The sequence below is a fragment of the Cyanistes caeruleus genome, chromosome 6 (assembly GCF_971803275.1).
Source record: "Cyanistes caeruleus chromosome 6, bCyaCae1.hap1.1, whole genome shotgun sequence".
NCBI lineage: Eukaryota > Metazoa > Chordata > Aves > Passeriformes > Paridae > Cyanistes > Cyanistes caeruleus.
In genome coordinates, this window is record NC_141706.1 from 25,368,146 (window position 1) to 25,389,362 (window position 21,217).

Genomic DNA, 21,217 nt, shown 5'->3' on the forward strand with positions numbered 1-21,217 from the left:
TAGCATATCTGCATTTTACTGCTGGGGAAGCTACAGCATGGAGTTATCAAGTGATTAACCTGAAGGTAAGCAGTGAGTGACTGGCAGAGCTAGGAACAGTCCTGTCATCTCCTGACATTCTTACTTCATTTACACTTAAACTGGCCTGAATTTGTGCAGGAATCAGCAGCAATTATTATACCATTTAGTAATCTACATACTATTCTCAGCAGCAGGGGTTTTTTCATCAAAAGGCAATGGAGCCATAAGGGAGCAGATAGTTCAGAGTAACACAAAAGTAACATGCTTAACACAAAGCATGTGAGTTAAGGAGGGATCCAGCCATGAGCAGCTCAGCAGCTAGTGGTGGGTATTGTGATTCCCTTTGCAAAGCCACACATGTAAATAGCTCTTCTGAATTCAGATTTACAGAATATGTAGTCTTCACTCATAACAGTTTATTTCCTAATCCTGGCCCATGAGCTCTGTTGGTCTATGTAAATCTCTGATACCATTTATCCTGTGCTTATTCCTTCTCTCCCCATCATGCATCCACAAGGTGAGGATGCCCTGGGTTCTCACAAGGCTGGCTGGAAGAGAAGAACTGCCATGGGGGAGGACTCAGATGGTTCTCCAGAGACATCCTCCTTTTGCAGCTTGGCATAGCAGCCAGAGATGGTTAATGCCTAACACACAAGCCCACAGAGACTAACTTTAGCCAAAAGCATAAGGACATTGGCTGTCAAAATGTTTTTAGAATGGCAGTATCCTTCAAGAGGGAATGAGGTGAGAGATTCTTGGAGGCCAGGCTCAGAATGCTCAGACCTGCTTTTCTACTGCTTCTCATAAGCAGTGCACAGGGCTTTCAAACCAGCACATGAGTTTGGCAATGGATTTGATAAAATAAGCTGCACTTGGAGGTGTCAGGCCATCCTGCCATCCTGCCATCCTGAGGCAGAGTGGCTCTGCACCCTTCTCTGCTCATGAGAGCCCTTCTTGTATTAGGTCACACACACTATGAGGCAGGAACCCTGACTCCAGCTTGATTCTTTAGGAGTCCCAGTGTTCTTGTCTGGCTCCTGTCTGCCCTCAAGGTCCTCGGCATGCTGGGATCATGGGCATATCATAAGTCTACCAACAGCAACCTAGGATTTGTGAGGTCCTGTAGTGCCTCATAGAGAAAACTGTGTAAACTGTGGTGGGAATGTGTTCTCTGTGATACTGCTGACACTCTCTCTGAGCCTACAATTGTTTCAGCACAGGCTTTGTTCCTACAAGGAGCTCAGCTCACAGTGATGGTACTTACACTCAGGAAAGAGCCTGGCATCTTCTGATGCTGTTCTCAAGAACAACTCTCAGCTCAACATCTCCTGAATAAATGGAGCAAACACTGCAGGATCCAGCATAAGGAAACTAACATTCTTTCACCACCTCCCTGAACGTCCCACCTCTCCTACACTGGAGAGCACTGATGACTAAGAAGCCACACGAAGGAGCCCAGCTGTTCTGCTCCAGATTCTGGCAAGAGCTGGATGTGAATGGGAGCCAGAGAGGCTCGATGGCATTAGTTTTGCAATGTGATCTTCATTCTTCCCCACAGCAGAAACAGACTGCTGGGAGCTGAACAGCTTTGGAGGACAGGTGGTCTTGGTCAGGACTCTGAAAAAAATGCTTTCTGGGGGTGGTGTGTGTTTACACAGGCTGTGTCTGAGGGGGCTGGTGATGACTAGGATGCTCGCTTGTCTTCTTTGATTCCACTCAAAACTTTTACTTTTTGGAGCTGACAGGCTCTGCAGTCTAGATCAAAAAAGAAGGTGGCTGCAACTTTTAGAACTAGAAATTAGAAGGGGGTGAACAAGGAAAGCCAAGGGTGCTAAGGTTTGGATTGAAAATTAATTTTTTTAAAGCAAGACTCTCATAGCAGAGAGCAAATGCTTGGAAACACCACAGTAGATCCTATACAGGAAAGAGCATGGAAACAAATGTGGTAAAAAGGTGTTCACACCTGATGGAAATGTTTTCTGAACAGCTATAGCCACATATCAAAGGAGCTCTGCTCTACTTGGTCATATCTGTCACCACAGACTCAGCAATGAGTGGGTGAGGCTCTAGGCAGGGGCCTCAGAGGTACCTCAAGCCCCTGTGTTATCACAAGCACTTAGCCAAGGTTAAGCTCCACAAAAGTGCTCATGTCATGGTGATTGCAATAGCTAAAAGAGCCCATATCCCTCAGGAACTTGGCCTTTGGTATCAAATACAAGTCCTGAAGGAGTAACAATTATTCCTCAAAAGTGTGCTCATGCATTACAGTAACCTCCATTTAGGTTGCTGGCAAGGGAAGATTTTTGATAAACTATGTCTGCCCTCAGTCAATTGTGTTTCAAAAGAGAGGAGACACTCTAACCTCCTTCATGTCTCTTGTGATGTCCCAGGACACATCCTCCACCTCCATGCCCAGCTCCAGCCACAGCTCATGCAGAAGTGCTGGGACAGGCTATTCATTACAAAGATCTCTGGCCTTAATTTATCCCTCGTGAAAGAGTCCTGGAAGTTCAAATCACCTCTCATTGTTGCATTTTGCCAGTCCTCACATTAATCTTGGAAATGTCAAAGGAAATCATAACATGAGCAGCTGATCAAAGAACTCCAAGAACCAGAGAGTAGGTTTCTAGTCCTCTCTCTGGGCCTCTTTGCTTTTGCAGTAGTTCCACCAGCTAGGAATAATTACACAAAATTATGACGTAATCCCTACTGAAACCCAAATCTTTTCATTCCCTTCCAGCCAATTGGAAGTGGCCCCTGATGTTTTCTAACTCCCTGCCTCTGTGAATGAGACCGTATCCATGAGAAAATATGCTTGGATCACTCACTGTGATTTATTCATCCGGAGGCAATTTGGAGGCTGTTGCTTATAATTAGCCACTTGATCTTTATCAGCATTGTTCTTAGCCCTTAGAAAGCTGTGTCTCTGGATACAACCTTTCCGGTACTTGGATGGCCTATTTAATTATACAACTGGACCTGTTTGTGCATGGGATACTGGAGTGAACAAAATCCTAACAATCCTCAACATTCATTTTCTGTATCAGTAGCAAGAACTAATATTTATCATAAGTTCCCTAATGTGTCCCTTGGAAAAAATGACAATATCATCCTGCAGGGGAGAGCACTGTCTGCTCAGGGGGATTGTTATAGGGCAAGAAAGAAGTGGATATTTTATACATTATTATATCAAATTACAATTATTACAATTATATCAAATTACAAATGAGACAGTAAATAATCCTGAGGTGTTTCATTGCAGAGATGTCATCTTTCCAAAGAAATGGGGACAAGCCTAGGCCATACTGGATGAAAAAGGCACTCTAAACAGATGCATATTGCTGAGAAAAAATGTTTCAGTGTGCACATTAACTGAAACAAGAGAACAATATTTAATGATACAGATTCACCCTGGCATAGCTGACAGAATATTTCATTCAGCCTTTTGCAGGGATCTGAGCTGAATTTCATAAAGGAAGGAAGAACTGGCATTGCCCATTTTAGAAAAAGAGAAGGAAATTATCAAGCATTGAGATGAGAGTATAGGGAAAAGAAAATGAAGGGAACTGAGAAGCAGAAGAGTACTAAGGAAGTAGCAGGGCAGCTTGATTGGCTGTGAAATGCAGTTTCTGAGCTCCTGAAGAAACCAAAGTGGAAAGTGGGAGTCATAAGAAAGAACAAGTGGGATTCTTCCTGGTCAGTTTTGTCATCATTCCTGCCTCCTGGGGCCATTCTGCCTTGGCAGTGTTTTGCATCACCAGCAAACAGCATGGAAGACAATGAAATCATTCCCATGAAGGGAAATGTGTAAGGTAGCTGCCTCAGAGATGTTTGAGTGTAAAATCCTCAAGGAGAAACTTAATGAACTTGGGGGGAGGGGAAAAGGAAAGAACAAAACTGTAAGCATTGAAGAATGCTGATTATTTCAGCAAATTTTCAAAGTAGTTTTAAGGTTACCCCAAAGCACCGCAAGAGCTGCAGTCTGTATGCTTGCACCTCGTAAGTACAAACAATGTATCAGCAGTCTTCAGAGATGAATAGAAGGATGGCAGGGGGGGGAAGAAAGAAAAAGAAAAGTCGTATTTTGGGAGAGTTCCTGCAATTGAAGCTTACGATGATGTGTTTTCAGGCTGTAGACACTGGCGACAGGCCAAGCAGGAACAATTATGACCTATTTTGTACTTTTCTTAGGGTTGTGCTTTGTTTTGGAAGGGTTAGCAGTTGCATCTAACTCATTACTGTATTTTGAAGAGGTACAGTTGGTGTTGGCATCTACTGCAGGGTGTGGGTGGTTTCTGGGTTTGGGGGCCTCCTTTATGTCTTTGGTGCTGTTTATGGTTTATTTGGGTGGAATGTGAGTGGATTATGTTTATTCTTTGTCTTTAGTGGCAGATCCTTTTCAGAGACTTGGTGTTGTTATGGTGTGGGACTTGTTTTAATTCTTGGACGTAGTTACTGGATGCTGATAGTTTGGGGTGGCTGCCATTGATAGTGGGATATGTTTTCTGTTCAATCAGATTTTAGTGGTGTAGCTATGTTTTATTCTTGAGGGGTGAGGATGGGTTCGGTGGGGACTGTTACTAACTTCATTTGTTGTTTTGGAACTTGTGCAAGAGTTATCTGACAGGGTGATTCAAGCAGTTTAAGGGTAGAAATCAGAGAACAGTTTAATGTAAAATACCACCTTTGGGAGTTGGAGGTATAGGTTTAGGTTTAAGTCCTTTTTTTCTGAGGTGATTTGTGGAATTCTAAGAAGAGGTGTAGTCTTCACTCATTGGCCCAGAAGATGAATGTTTTTTTCTAAACTATTACAGTATTTTTAGGAATATTTTGTTTTTCTGGGCCTCCAGTAATGGGAAGAGGATTAAGAGGGTGGTGAAGTAGGTGAGGGAGGCTATGTGGCCGACAATGATGAATGGTTGATGCAGGCAGAGATCCCAAATCTGCAATCTACCCTAGACCCTTGTCTCAGTTCTTCTAGCTCCAAAAGTTACATCTCCTCACACTCAACTCAGAGGCAGAATGCATCTCCATCAGCAACTTAACAACTGTATTCCAGCCCCCCTACTCTGTGATCTTTGCAAAAGGTGGGGGTGAGCTTGAAGTGTGCCAGTGATACAGACTGGCTTTTGGGCTCCAGACACTCATTCTGTGCTGAAGAGCTGGTTTACGCCTTGCATCAGAGGAGGCTTTTCAGAAAAACTCAGCCTTCTATGTGATTCAGTGGTGAAATGGCAGGCAAAAGTATCTTTGTCCCATCCAGTGTAGCAAAAATACCTGAGATGTAGCTTGGTCCAACCTGTCCTCCTGACATTGATTCATCCTTCCACATGTCAAGTCATACCAGAGAGAATCCTATGGTTGGTTTTATCTCTAAGATGTCTTATCAGGATGAGGAAAACATTCAGTATTGTTTTATTGTTTTGGGGTGGGCAAGTAGAGATTGTCTATGAATATATTTAATGTAGTTTAGAAATACACTTCTTTTCCTATGGCAGGCCTTAGATAAATTACATTTACAAAGAGACAATTTCTCATTTATTTAAATGTTGGCTATGCCTGGGGCTATGCTCTGGGAAAAATACCATTGGGTTTTACCAGGTATGTTTCACTTTCTGAAAAACTAAAAGAATTGTCTAGTTAATTGACACTGAGGAAAACAAAGTGACAAGAGGAGTTGTCAGTAAAGCAGATGTTCTGTCTCTTTCAGCCTTGCTGCCAGTGACAGTTACTCACTGGAGTTTCAAGACACTATAAAAGTATTATGAGATCAAACACTGTTAAATGGTATAAGCACCTTCCTCCCAGAGAGTGTGTGTCTTAACCAATCCAACAGCCTTACTGATGGAACCGAGGGGAAAGTCAGTCCTCAGGACCCGTTTTTTGCAGGTTGATTTACAAGCAGCTCTTGTTTAGTGGCTGCTTCAGATGTCTGTAGCAATATCTATCCTCAGCCATCGATATAATTTTTCTCTTAGGTGTTTCTGTCCTCCCATGACACATCTTGGCTGTTTGTCTAACATGAGCTGCACAGTTTTAACTTATTGCTCAGTGAATTAAGACAACCCATCATTGATGTTAGGTTATCTTAAAGCACCACAAATAGTGTTTGGTGGTTTGGCATTTTCTCTGTGAGCAGTTCCAACATCCTTCTAACCAAGGGATAAATCTCCAGGAAATATACTGAAGTGAAAACTGGGAGCAGAAATCTCTACCTCCACCTCAACCCAAGCCCTTCAAATTTCTGCACTAGGCACTAACCAGTACAGATTGCCTTGTAAACACCTGATTTTCCTGGAAAGGGGGGTACTGCAGGGCAGTGAGTATGTTGTGAGGCAAGATGGGGAAGCATGGATAACATCCTAGCAAACATCTACACAGCATCACAGTGTTCTTCTGATCAGTTCAGTAAAACAAGAGAGGGTATTATGCCACCAGAACTGAACTCTGAAGTGACTTATTAAAAACTTCTCCATATCATGTTGCCTGTCAGGCAGTTCCAGGAAGGTTCTGGAAAACAGCCATCTCTGAGACCATTCTGTGGTCATGCTACAGAGCTGCTGAATGACAAGCTAAAGGGTGGTGCTGTGTTAAGCTTCAACCTGCAGCCCTTAATGGATCTTCAAAACTCCAGAACTGCCACACTGAGTGAATGGTTTTTGTGTGGGTCTCAAGTCAGGTGAGCTCTTGGGTTGCAACAATGAAAAAAGGCCACTAGCCTCTACTTCTTAGCAGCTCCAGGTATGTATCTCCTTCAATGGCAGGAGCAGGGTTTTTATTTCCCATCCCATGCACATATGCCAATAGGAAGGACAGTGGAAATGTGGTGGTGAAGGAGTGGCATTAATCTCATCTCTTTGACATAGACACCCAAAAAAAGTGACCTTGACACAAGCAAGGAAGAACTCTGTCCCTTTAAAAAAATCTGTAACAAGCCATTTTCCACTGGAAAATTCAAGCAAAGCCCAACAAACAAACAAACATCATTACTATTATTGTTATTGTTATTATTATTATTATTAATAATAATAACAATAATAATAATAGTAATAACCAATGGCAGTCCCATGAGCAGGAAAATTAAGAGTCATATTTCTATTTGGAACATTTTCCCTAGCTGAAATAGGACTGATATCCAGGACAACATTGCCAGAAAAGACTCAGGGACATTTATTTAATTATACCTGAATTCTCCTTTGTAATCATGCAGTGTAGGTAAGGTGCAACATATGTGAGCTGCAAATGGCACAGTGATTATACACCTATATAATGTATAATTACACACTTACACTGTGATTATGGCATTTCTTGAAATCTATTACTGAGAATCTTTCTGACAATTTTTTTTTTTTTTAAAAAAAAACAACTTCCAAGCATTCTATTTGAAAATTCTGCATTACATATCCAAGGTTAGGTAAGAAAACTAGGTTTAATGCCCAGAACCTCTCCCCAGTGCCTCATCCTAAGCTCTGCTGGGTTTCAAACTCTGTCTAGCTTGTGCCAAGCACTGACAGCTGGGCTCCGTTCTCCCACAGCAGAACAGGGGGTGGGGTGTGGTTGGTGGGATGTTAATGCTTCCTCCCTATCTTAGATATCAGTCATTTTGATAGGATGAGCGCATCCCTAAGAACAAGCCCAAGTCACAGATGTATGGGGCCAAAAAGGATGGAAGTGGATCATACCAGCAGTGGGGAAAGGCCTGAAAGCTATATTCAGAGGCCTGTTGGCACACAGTAAGGCCAGCCCTAGCAACATCAAAAGCTACAGCAAGGAGTTAGTTTATACAGTTTTGTCAGTTGGATTAGACTCTTCATTAGGATGCAGAACAAACCTCTCCTACTTGGCAGACAGGAGCGAGAAACAGAATAAAAATGGAAATCAGATCTCAGCCCTGAATTCCCTATTCAACGAAGCTCTTCTTATTTGCGTAGGAACTCCAGTTCGCCTGGCTTTGTTTGAAATAAAGGTAACAGGAAATTTCTGGGCAGGATGAGGTCAAGGTCTCCTGCTTTGGGGCCAGCAAGCCCTGGGAGGACTCTTGACTCAGAACAGCCCGTCCTAGGAGAACAAGCAGAGGGCAAGAGCATTTGCTATGGGGTAGCAGCAATACTGTCTCTACAGCTGCATCCCCAGCAGGCAAACTCAACAGGGAGACTTTGGAAAAGACCTTTCTTAGTTTGAGTTGAACAAGTAGTTGTCACACTGCACAGAGTCATGGACAGTCTGAACACTGGAGTGGATGGTTTTTAGCAGGCAGGTTGTGCACTAGTCAGCTTGTTACTTTTCCCCTGCATCTTTTGATGAAGTTGCTGGTTTGTCTCAGTGTATTTGTATGCTAGGAGAACAAGATTATCTGATTTTATGGGCTCCTAAAGCCTCTGACAGCATTAGAATATGCAAAAGTCAAAGAGAAAAGCCTGAGTTCGCTCTCAATCACATCAGCATGTCTAAGGGGTCTCTGGGAGGGGTGTGTAGTTATACCACAAATTAACTTTATTATCAGAAAGAAGCCTAAGTATTTAAAACAGGAGTTAGTTTTCTTTACCTACTGTATCATGATAGCAAAGCATGTCTATCTGTTAGAAGGTATTTTTTGGTATCCTTAGGATTTGTCTTTATTGTGTTTTGGGTCAGAAGATAGAAGGCTAGCATTTGTTTTACAATTTCACACACATTTTTTTTTAACAGTCTCTGGAGTAAAATAAGACATATTTCTATAAAATATTTCTTGCCCTGAAACAGGACTGACTGAAATATATTAGCAGCTGTCAGAAAGATAAATGCCTACGTTTCACTCCATGCTGTTGAAGCCTTTAAATCACTACATTAGTCCTTCAAATTGTAAACAAAATGTTAATTCTTGGCTGCTATAGTAGAAGATAAAAGAGACTGGTAGTTGTAAGTAACCTGTACCTTGGATCATTTTATTAATATTGCAAATTGTAAGTGACGGAGCAATTAGGGTTAAATATGATCCCAGGAAAGCAGCTTGACCAATGTTGATCATCCTGTTAAATAGATGGAATTTAATTTAACAGAGGAAACAATAGGTTCCCTGTGGTTTATCTCATTAAGGTGATTTCCATAATTCCAAGAGTGATTCTCACATCTTTAAAATTAAACTTGGTAACAGACAAAAAGATAGACCTGCATTGGGATAGTAAGGGACTAAAAAAAATTCTGATTCTGTCATGAAATAACCATTGCTAAATTTGTTTAATTTGGCCTTAACTTATTCCTCAATGAGATAATCCCACAGTCTCTCTTCATCTGAACTATGTCCCTTGGATTTCTTTAAAACCCTCACATCTCTCTGGATACCTTCTGTTGCACCACCTCAGAGCTTCTACATACACTTAACATTAAGGGACTCTAATTTTCTTCTCTCTTATACACATTTTTCATCCATTAACTTTAATGGGATTGCACCTGACCTACTCCAAGAAAACCAGACTGAAAAAAGTCAGTCTTACAGTGTCCAAAGTCATATTCAATATTCCAAAACTGACTATTTTATGACAGTTTTCTGCAGAAATAAATTTATTTCCCTTGGTTCCACCTCACAAGACAGCACTTTTGCTGAAAGACCTAACAGAGAGAAAGATTCTGAGGCAATCTCTCTTTAACATTTAAACTAAAAGGCTGTTCAGGAAACTAGCTTTTGAAGAATTACAGCCATAGATATTTTTCCCAGTTCTTCCTTTTGTTCTTAAAAAAACAAATCAAACTAATTTTCTGACTTTTCTCCCCATGCATTGGAAAATACTTAGGATACATTTTGGCAAAACTGAAGGAAATATCTTTAGAAAAAAAATTACTTGTGGCCAGAGAGAAAAATGATTTGCCATGATGTTTTCCAACTGTGAGGTTTGCTATTCACATAGAAGGCAGCAATATAGGTGCTGGAAAACAATATCATGCCTAACATGAGCAAAAGGAAAACATACAGCCACAAACATTATAAAGTAACAGAATTTTATCCACCAAAATTGTTCTTCCACAAATCAAACTACAAGATCCCCATCAAGTTAAAATTGTAATGTATATATGTTTAAGTGTCTCCTCTCTTTCATCTTGTTAGTACCTGTACCTTTCATTGCTTACAGTTACAGAACTCTCATCTATTGTTTTTCAACTATCTCCCCTGTTGTTTGCGGTGTGGGTTGCACAGGTGAAGTTTCTGCACTGGAATTACAAAAGAAAGTCAGTAAAAGAATATGAGTCTCATTCTTTGCCTTGCCTGTACTGTAGAGCCTGCCAAAACTAGGGTTGAGGTTTGCTGGAAATGTAATTATTTGAAATTTTGGTTGGTTCTGAATCAGACAGGAATCTTTCCTTTTTTTTTTTTTCCTCTCTCCATTCTAAAAGAGCAGAACTAATCTTGCTGAGCAGTTGCAAAGAGCTCAGGAGTTTCCAGTCCCTAAATGACCTGCTAAACAACTACGAACAGGAAAGAAGCTGTTAGCAGAAGAGCCAGACATTCTTAGTCCTGAGGTCAGGAACTTCCAATTTTTAGGAACCTCTTTCCTACAAAAAACATACCAGGAATCTGTGCAATCTGTTGAGAAACAAAGTATTTCAGGTCTATGGAAAATATGAAATGATCTCTCCTCACGTCTGAGCTACTTCTGGATCTGAAGAAACTGAAAGGTCTTTTACCTCAAAATGATTCATCAAAGGAGGTATCACGCCGCTATGATTTAACTCTCCTGAAGAAATAAAAGAAATTCCAGGAGATAAATCCACTCCTAACAATGGCATACTTGAGGGAAAGATTTTGAAGTGGGGTTTGATGGATATTTGTTCCTCTGACACAGAACTGAAAACTCTGCTAGCAGGCAAGGCATTTTATGCCTTATGGCCAGAGGAATGCCACAGAAGGGTACACTAAGACATTTTCTGTCTTGGGCCAAATATGATCCCAAGTGGATTTCACCATTATCACTGAAATCCTTCCTCCAGGATCAGCTCTAATTCAGTAACTTTAAATGTTGGAGAATGCTCCTTTCAGCTAGTATAGATGATACAGCTTTTATCATGGCATATATTGTGAAATTCTTACTCCCTCATGCTCCTTTGAGCCCTGTTAGAGGAAGATCTTCTCATGCATGAAGAAATAAATCACTGGAACAGACTATTTGATTTGAATCCAGTTATTTTATAATTCACTTGTCAGGACAAAACCAGGTGTATGACTATAGGTACAGCGAGGACTACCAACACAGATATGAACAGAATCTACCCTTTTACATTTGTTTTGATCCCAAGTCTCTCATTCATGGTGCCAGAATTCTACTTTCCAGGTGACTGTGAGGAAAGATGAATTTCCTATGACTGACTCAGTCTAGAGCATTAAGCACAGGGCTCAGCTGGGGTATGTGTTTCAGTAGAGAGCAGCTGATGCACACAGTGGAAAGCAGCTGCAGGGATACCTCTGTCTAATAAGGCTAGTCCATTACAAAGATTTCTTGTCTGCAGTTTCCCAGCTCCAAATGTGTTTTACCTTTTTATGCATTGGCATAAAGCTCCACAGAATGACTGAGTGGAAATCTTCATGAACTGCAAGAAACATGCCTTAAAAAAATGCTACAAGAGACTCTGCATTCTCTAGCTCTATGACTGACCAAACCTACACACCAAGCACACTCCTTACAATTAATGCATCAGTGACAACCTTGGAGGCTGGTCATGCACACAGTGCCTGTACTCACAGTTTTCACAGCGATTCCCTGTATAGCCAGCCAGACAGGCACACTTGTAGGTGCTGCTTTTGTCTAGAATGCACGTCCCATCATGAAGACATGGAGATGAAGAACAAGCTGTGAAAGAAATGCAAGAATGTTCATGGTCTCTCATAGGATGGGGAATCTATCTGTTTTTCCTTATGGTGGCTGTGTCTTGGGGTAAATTATGTACTTTGCTTAGAAGTTAGAAAGACACAGTAAAGGGCCTGATGTATGTCAAAAAGTCTTCTGCTCTTACTTACTAGACAAGAGGTCTAATAGGTATAAGCAGTTCTTTTCCCAGCATATATTACTTTTACCATTTTCCTCTAACTGCAGTCAAGTGGTGAGAAAGATCTATAGAACAAAAATAATTCACATCAAGTTCAATTAATGTCTAGAGCTTAGACTAAATTAAAGAAGTTTAACAGCAACCTACAATTTTCCTGCCATTCAACCCAGAGTTTAGGGATAAATTCTGGGATCCATGTTTTTTGCGGTCTTTTTTGTGTCTTGGATCTTGATGTTTTAGATTTTGGGAGTTGCTTTGTCCCTGGGCAACTCTTGCATGCAACAATCTAATAGTGATACACATCAAACTGTATACACCAGCATAACTTAGTATCAGAATGTGTAAGTGTGCATAACACACACACACACACACCTGTTTTCTTGGTGCCTATTCTAAGAGGAGATGAGTGAATAGTGAATTGTGGTTTAACCCCAGCTGGCAGCTAAGTACCATGCAGCCACTCACCTACCCCACCATCCCTGGTGGGGAGAAGAATTAAGAAAGAAAAAGTAAACCTCATTGGTTGAGATATGAACAGTTTAATAATTGAAATAAAATAAAAGATGATGATGATGATGATGATGATGATGATGATGATGATGATGATGATAGGAATAATAATTACATTGAAAGGGAGAGAGAGAGAGAGAGAGAGAGAGAGAGAGAAATAATGTGGAGAGAATAAAACTATCCACAACACAGTCATTTACCACACCACTGACTGAAGCCCAGCCCCTTCCCAAGTACCAAGCCATGCTCCCAAACAACTCCCCCAGTTTATATGCTGAGCATAATATTCTGTGCCATGGAATATCCCTCTGGCCAGTTTCAGTCAGCTGTTCTGGCCATGCACCCTCCCAGCTTCTTGTGCAACTCATCACTGGCAAAGCAGGAGAAACTGAAAAGTCCTTGATTTAGAGTAAGTACTACTTAGCAATCACTACAACATTAGTGTGTTATCATGCAAAATCCAAACCTCAGTATGGCCCCCTGAGGGACACCACTTTCACTGATGTCCACTGGAGCATTGAGCTGTTGACCACCACCCTCTAGATCTGACCATCCAACCAATTGCTCATCCACCAAACAGTGCACTCATCAAATCCATCTCTCTCCAGTTTAGCCCAAAGGATGTGGCCATGCCCAAAGGCCTTATGAAAGTCCACAGACATGACATCTGCAGCCCTTCCCTTGTGCACTGGTGTAGTCCCTCCACTGCAGAAAGCCACTAGATCGGTCAGGTGGGAGTTGCCCTTGGTAAAGCTGTTCTGGCTGTCCTGAATCACCTCCCTGTCCTCCTTAGCACAGCTTTTAGGAAGATCTGTTACATGAACTTCCCAGGCACAGAGGTGAGGCTAACAGGTCAGTAGTTTCTGGGGTCCTTCTTTCTATCCCTTTTGCACAATGTGTGCATTTTTATCTCTTTTCCAGTCACCAGGGACTTCACTAACCATCAAGACTTTTCAAATATCATGAAAAGCAACGTGGCAACTACATCAGCCAACTCTCTCAGGACTCTGGGAGGTATGTCATCAGGTCCCATAGACCTGATGAGTATGTTGAGGTTTGTCAGGAGGTCACAACACTGATCTTCTCTTATGGTGGGAAGGACTTTGCTGCCCCAGTCCTTGCTTTGCAGTCCCTCTGCTCCAGCAGAGAGGGAAGAGAGGTTCCCAGCAATGACTGGGTCAAAAGAGATGGGCTCTGGCCCTCCCTGCCCCAGAGCTGGATGGCTCCATGTTTATGTGCCAGCCCTGCCTGGGTCATCACCTCCTTCCTAGTGCATGCAGAGGACATAGCTCCTGCCAAGGGCACACCACAACTGTGCTCCCTCCCAGGGAGCTGCTGACCTCTGCCTGGGCTCAGCTCTGCAGCTGCAGCAGGACCTCCCCGCCCTCCCAAGGTGCCATGAACTGCCACACACACTTGCTGCACCCTGGGCTGCTCTGAAAGGCATGGGGGTACAGTGGGGTGCTTGTTCTGGCAATGTACAGATCTCCTCTGCACCTCCCACAAGCTGCTCAGGTGTCTCCCTCCTCAGGAAAAGCCTCCATGTGCCAGGATCTGTCACTGCCACCATATGGACCGACCTCAGAGCAGCTTCTCTCAGAGAAGTTTCTTATTATCCAGATGGCATGAGGTAAGAAATATATAGATGCCACATATGGATTTCTCTGGAGGTTTCATGCAGTGATGTAAGAGCAATTTATACATGGCTGGGCAATGAATATCTTCCATGTCTCTTTAAAGATTAAGGCCTGACTAAGGACAGTAATTCATTAGCCAAAAGAAAACATATATGTGGCAATTGTACTGTATACAACTAATGTAAAATATGACTGAGAAAGGGAAGAAGCAGCAGAAGACTCCTTACAGACTGATATTTTGTAGTCACTGGTTGAAGCTAGTGAACTTTTGTCTTTGTCCCAGTTTTGTCGCCTGATTTTAGAAAAGAAAGCATATACTGTCCTTGAAAAATGCCTGATACTAAAAACCACTAAATATTTTTTTCTGTTTTAAGGAGTCTTGATTTCCTGGCTTAAGTCAAACAACAAGGGAAAATAATACAAAAGTTTAAAGCCACTATGTTGTGTCACTAGCTTGGGTGTACAGAAAGGAAAGTGTTATTGAAAGTCAGTAACTGGCTTTCATCTAACTGGATCCAGCATATGTCTAATCCTTAAGAGACTCTGAGAGCTCCCCATCTGGCCTCCCATGCTTCTCATCTGAATTCTGTGGAGTGACTTCTAGTCACTCATGCCAATTACTGGTTCCCATTTCACACTTGGCATGGGATGGGACCTAGCACCTGCCTCCAGACTAGGCAGCACAGCAGGTTGTGTGGTTTCATCCTTTAATAACTATTCACATAGTGACCTTTCCTAAAGGAGATACAGACTTTGCAGCTTATTTTGTATCAATCAAGACCTTTCTGGAATTTGAACCAGTGAGCTCTGTGCAATCAGTGCCCCTGCTTCAGCAAACTATGGGTTCTAAGCCAGTACAGAGCTCACAGGAAGAGGAGGCAGAAAAAGAAGGAATTCACTTTTGACATACTTATTCAGTCCTTTTCACTACACCACTAAGGTGCTGGGGACACCAGATTTCCTTCATGTCCTAGTCTAGATCCTGTAAGCACCTCTGTTGCTGCTGCTCTCACCTGCAGCATAGGGAATTGCTTTAGTAAGCCCCGTGAAATCTGTTCTGGGGACCTTGGCTCTTCCACAGTGCTGTGCACAGAGGGAAATTTCAGGGCAAATGCTTCAGTTTTCAGTGTGCTGCCAGAGCTTTCGATCCTGTGCTGCCCCCGCTTACAATTCTATGCTGCCCCATGCACACTGTATTCTTCCCTTAAATGGTCCTGCTGGCCAGGTTAGTGCTTCACATAAAAAGACACTGGGAGTGTTTGAAAAGCCTTTCACTGCACTACACATTAGACCAGAACAGCCTCATAATAAAGTGCACAAATAGAGCTCCTCACAAACTCTGAGAAGCCCTTTACAATGTGCTCTGTGTGGATTACCACACTTGCAGCCTCACAGCCTCAGAATAATTACCACTCAAAATGGGGCGGAAATAGAGTGCTCAACAATATTCAAATACCGAGTGTTCCCTGCTGGGCAGAGAAAACAGAACCAATTCAGCTTGCACCATATGGAAAATGTTAGTTCCCTGAGTGTAGGCAGCCCTTATGCAACATAGCCCACGACACACTCATTTGTCCTATATCACCTCTCCTGCTGTAAGCCCAGGCAAACTATCAATAGCTAGTTGCTCCTGCTAACAGGTACTAAAGGTGACATTTGAAGAAGAGGGCAGGCTGAGAAATGGCATAGGTGCTACATCCAGAAGTATGAACATTTCAGATTGCTTGCTACATCTCTGATCATTGATAAGAGCTAAGTTTGTGTATTTATATCAGGGTTATATAAACTAACTAAATTTCCTGAGCCAGATATACCCTGGATGACCTCATGAAATGTGGGTCACCAGGGTGTACAGAAGGCAAGTTATGGTGAGTCATAGATCCTGCAGGGTTTATCTATGGCAAAGCAGCACAGTCTGATTAACCTTCTGTGCCAGGAGTACTGTAGATAGATTTGACCAAAATTCCTTACATAGCTAAACAAGGAAGATCCAGGATGAGCATGGAGGCTGCTGCAAATACAATGGCAAAATGATAAGACAGCTACACTTTCAGTTCTATTTTGAAACCATGGAAAGCAATGTAGGGGACTGAAGTACTGAGTAGTAACAAAACTAGTAATTCTGGAGCCCCACTTCTATCATTTATAACACTGAGATCATCACAGAATGGGAAACGCCTCTTCATTTTTTTCTTAAGGACAATAATTCGTTCTCTGTACACACTTGGGGATTTTTGATCTTGGTTGGTTGGGTTTTTTTAAATTCCTAATGGTACATGAGCCAACATGAGTTCTGTCAGGTACTGAGCTATGTATGAGACTTTGCAGCAGGTTTTTGCTGCTTGAGACAGTGACTCTGCTCCTCCATACAGCACTGAGCAATTCTGCCATTGCAGATACACGTCCCTTCCTCTACTTCCTCTGTGCTCTTAATTCTTCAAACAGAAAAGCCACACAAAACAGCAGCTTTTCTCTGCTGGCTGATGTGCTTGTTCTTCACACAAGTAGAAGGAATTTAGTCTTTTTTAGAAGAGTCTCACATTCACATGCCATCTGACAGCTTTTGAATCTTCCCTACACTGACTTTATATAAGTTGCTGTTGGCAACACAGCATGAAAGTTTTTAATGAAGCAAAACAGGGAAAGAGATTAGTGAAATTGAATTAATGAGAATGAGTGGCATGTTCCACTTTTAGATTATGTTACCTGTAATTTCTTCAAAGACAGCATGAAATCCATCAAAGTTCTTGGATCCATCGGACTGGAAGAGGACATGGAGTGAAGACCCAGTGCTTCGGATGGGAGGTGGCCTCTCATTTCCACAGAATTTCTTTATTATTTGACTGTCCAAATTGTCCCCATCACGGATCTCCACATAGTCATACTGGCACATGTAGTCAAACTCCAGGCTCAGCATGGAAAATCTTGGGGGACAAGGACAAACAGTTAGATTGCTTACCTGTGTACCCTGAACACTATTTATTTGGGCATTTAGATATTTAGGGCCTACCTCCTTCAGTGAATCGACAAGTCCCTAACCACACAAAGACCCCTCACTCATCTCAATTTTTGCATCATGATGCCTAGAAGCCAGCTCAACTCTATACAGTTGTTCCCTGAGAGCATTCAAGTGTCAGAACAGTGAAGTCTAAACTGAAGTCATGCAGTCTATTCATGTGCATCAGGTCCCTCACCATAATACAATGTCAAAACTTTCATCCAGGGTCAGGCACTGCAGGGGGCATATTTCTACTGGTTTTGTTTACTAAAAATTGTTCTATTTGCCCTAAATAAAGTTCTAATACTGAAAGTTACAGTATCAAATGACAAGGTTCAAAAGCTATTTACATTGTGATGTTCAGAAGTCAGCAATTAGGGATACAAGGAAAGCTTGGGGATGTAACAGAAGCAGAAACGGCCAGAGAAACAGAATCAAAATACTACAGCACATTTTGCATTAGAAAGCAAAATGGTAGTAAACCCCCAATGTGTGGCGCTTGCCCGTCTTTTGAGAGCAGAAATAAGGCACAGGAATTAGTGCAGAAGGGAAATACTTAAAGTCTTTTCCCACAATGTCTGTCCTTTTCTAGCTTCGATCCAGCCACTGTGCAAGGCTTTTGTTCATTAACAGCCATGCTATATGCTGCTATTGGAATTCAGGTGGGCACAGAGCCCAAGCACCCCAGCAGAATATGAACGAGAAACAGAGGGAGCAACACCAAGTGCCTCTGCAGAATGTGCAATGGTCAGGGGGCTGGACTCAGCCTTGGTACAGCAGGAAGAGGAGAAGAAATGGGCCTGGGAGAGGCCATGCTGCTAACTGTTCAGCAGGATATTTTACAAACTAAACTCCTTATGTACTCGATCTTCCTGAAGACTCCTAACACTGCAGATGTGTATTTAGGATTAGGCTGTATCTCCCACATGCCTGTTCCAGTGTGGACCTAGTGTTTGCAAAGACTGCATTTTCATACCCAAGAGGTGAGATGAATATTGGATCTGCTCCTTGACCTCACAGTCTGAATGGAAGAGAATTCTGGAGCCTGTTTCATACTCTTCTCATCTTGAGACTCGGGCCCCCATGTTAAGGAGGCCTCCGTGTTCCTCCACCTTCCTTTGACAAACTCATGAGCTGACTTAAGAGGCCTCTTCCCTCAGTCACCTTTGTTCAGGTCATATGGCTGATTTTTGAGTATCAGGAGTACACTACCTACAGAGAAATGACTGAGCAGTTGTAGGAGCTACACCAATGGAGCAGAGCCCCTCATTTTTTAAAATTATCTGTATGATTTATGGAATGTAGGAAAAAACCCCCAACATATGCTTTAAATATGCATTAGAGAGAGATAATTCAACTTTGCTTTGCATAAAATGCATGAGTTGAATTCTAGTTCTGTCAGGTCTGTCAGAGACATCCTCACAAGGTATCAGGTTATACACTACATTTCCAAAACATTCTTTCACTGGTGAAACATGCCCTAGGGATGTACCCTGATGGAAGTTACACAGCAATACAAATTAACCCATTCATCTTTGTCACACTTATCAGGATACAGTTTATCCTGTCCCAAACCAGAAAAAATATTTTATGGTTTTCTGAACTTGTACATTTCTGATTAAAATTACGTATGTGTGCAAGTACAGAAGGAAAGTTTCTGGAATGCCCCCCATGTACTGGGAGCAGTATTATTTATAGATGTAAAGGCAAACTGTGTCTTGATGTGTGTCCCTGAACAAAGAATATCAGGACATAAGCATAGAGAATGAAAGAACCATGCACAGAATACTGGTTTTAATTGTTTGCTTTCTCTGTTTTAAAAAATGATGAAAACAGAGTGGAAAATGTGAAAGGCATAGGGGCTCTGACTTGAATTTTATTTAACTTGGCAAAGAAGCAGATACACTGTACTGACAACATGGAATCCTGCGATTAAGACTCAGAATTGGCAGGTCAGGAAACCTGCCAAAGCTTTTAAAAACCTATTGGCTATGGCCCAGCTGACAGGCCCCTTTACAGACCATGAGGTCTATTGCTGTTTAAACCACATGTATCCACAATTCAAAGGACCTCAGTTTCCTCACCAATGAATGCGTAATTATATCATAATTCTCTTGGATATTATTAAACTAAGCAAGCTAATTTTGTGCTACAGGTCATCAGATACACAATGGAATGAAAAGTACTGCCTTGATTTCATCAGTGTCTGCAGTGGGCATATATTGGCCAACCCCTCTGAGGAAAGCTTCTAGCCAAAGGACATATTTAAAACTGCATCTCTGCCGAGGCACTAAAGAAAAGAATTGAAAGTTGTGAGCTACTTCTACTGTGATATGACATCCTTGACACGGCTCAGGCTGAGGGAGCCTATACATCACAACCCAAAAACACCCCCAAGGCTGGCAAAAAAAGCAGAGAAAACAAACTACCACCACAACACGGTCAAAACAGCTCTACTGTGCCAATCCCCGAAGGACTGCATGGCACAGCTTAAAGCAAGGGAAGATTTATCTGTGCTCCTGGGAGTTTTACTTTTCCTGCCCTATGTAAGCAAAGACAACCACTTTGTTCGCCTTCTGTATTACGCTGTCCCCATCCCTGTCCTTGCAAGCCAGGGTGGCAGCAAACAGGATTTGTGCACAGAGAGAATGAAAAAAGGAGTTCTTTTGTTGGCAGTTGTGCTGATTCAGCACAGTGTTGGCTGTGTATTACAGCTCTAAGCAGTTACCACCCACAGAGGGGATCAGCATGTTTAGATGAAAATACAGTGAAGGAAACATGGATGGCAGACCCAGGAGGCAGGGTCTGTTGGTTGGCTTGGGTGAACCTGCCCTTCTGTGCAGGAATAGCCTAAAGGTGAAGTTTTACGTTAAATATACATGTTTTCCATAATATTTAACTGCTGAAGTACCTCAATGGGCAGCTCTGAGGTGGTGCACCTTGGAGATGTCAACTGACTCAGAACACTACATGGTTACCTTCTGTGAGGACCTCCTGTTCCATCTTTGCCATGAAGGTTTCCTCTGTGTCTCCTGCAGGACTTGCAGGGTGGTAGGGTTAAGTGTGGACATTCAGGAGAGCTCATGATCTTTCCCTGGGAGTGCTATGTCATCTTCTGAGATGTCTAGGCATTCAGACATTAGGTTCATCATCAGACTAAGAAAAAGGCTTTAGGATTCTCCAACATTACCCAGCTCAGATAAATTAGATGCTGACAACAGAAGTTTGGTAGTTCAGGCTTCCCTGAACTAGTAGTTCAGGTAGTGAACTACTTCACTACTAGGTAGTGAAGGTAGTGCAGACCTTCACAGTTAAAATGTAACATTATTTCACATCAAGGTGATACCTAGTATTATGTTTATTTGATTACAGGAAGGATGGACATAGGGAGGAAGAGAAAGGCACGCTTGTGTTAAAGTTTTCTGCCTTCTGTAACAGCAAAGTTGAACAGTGAACTGTGAACCCTACTGCAAACTGTATGGATCTCATGTGACACATCTTCCTAGTCTGCATGTGGGTGGCCTAGAGTGGAAGTCTGATTTCTCCAGAGTTAGTACATCTGTTATCTACAGCACTCCCCATTCTCCTGCTTTGAAAACAGACTAGAGTCTCCTTACTGCAGCCACAGCAAGTTCTGCTCTTTGATATAGTGTCCATTGTTAAAATAACCTTTAGTCCCTTTTTTTGCTCCTTGTGCCTGATGCCATCTGGCTGTTAACACTTCACCCAGAGACAAGTGCATTCAATAGTTACATGCATGCACAGGGTACATTTCCACTCTCACATCCATCCCCACAACAGCAAAGACAGGGTGACACCTGTAGCTCTTGAAGCACTTTTTAAGCCTCACAATTGACAAAGCCCTTTTCAGAAATGTAGAAAAATACCACCTCTCTAAGCTTGTGCTATGCAAATCATACACCTCACCAACAATATGTCTTAAAAAGAAGGCAGGTACAACCCATGCTCACTGACGCTGATGCAAAGTTACATCATGTGAACACAAAATTCTTCCTCAAAGCATTGCTCCTGTGTC

The 21,217-nt window shown here is 42.2% G+C and overlaps 1 protein-coding gene and 1 long non-coding RNA gene across 3 annotated transcripts in view; one reads left to right on the forward strand and one right to left on the reverse strand.

The window, feature by feature from the left end:
* PAMR1 (peptidase domain containing associated with muscle regeneration 1) overlaps positions 1–21,217 on the reverse strand; it is a 56,258-nt gene that overhangs the window by 17,768 nt on the left and 17,273 nt on the right. For both annotated transcript variants that reach the window (XM_086894048.1, XM_086894047.1), the window contains exons 5-6: positions 16,890–17,107; positions 11,733–11,840 (exon numbers count right to left, since the gene is read on the reverse strand). In XM_086894048.1, coding sequence (XP_086750174.1) covers positions 11,733–11,840; positions 16,890–17,107 — 326 coding nt within the window. The remainder of the gene's footprint in view (positions 1–11,732; positions 11,841–16,889; positions 17,108–21,217) is intronic.
* LOC147652529 (uncharacterized) lies at positions 7,912–13,561 on the forward strand. Its single transcript, XR_015288308.1, has 2 exons — positions 7,912–7,987; positions 13,468–13,561. It is a non-coding gene; the product is annotated as an uncharacterized LOC147652529 (long non-coding RNA).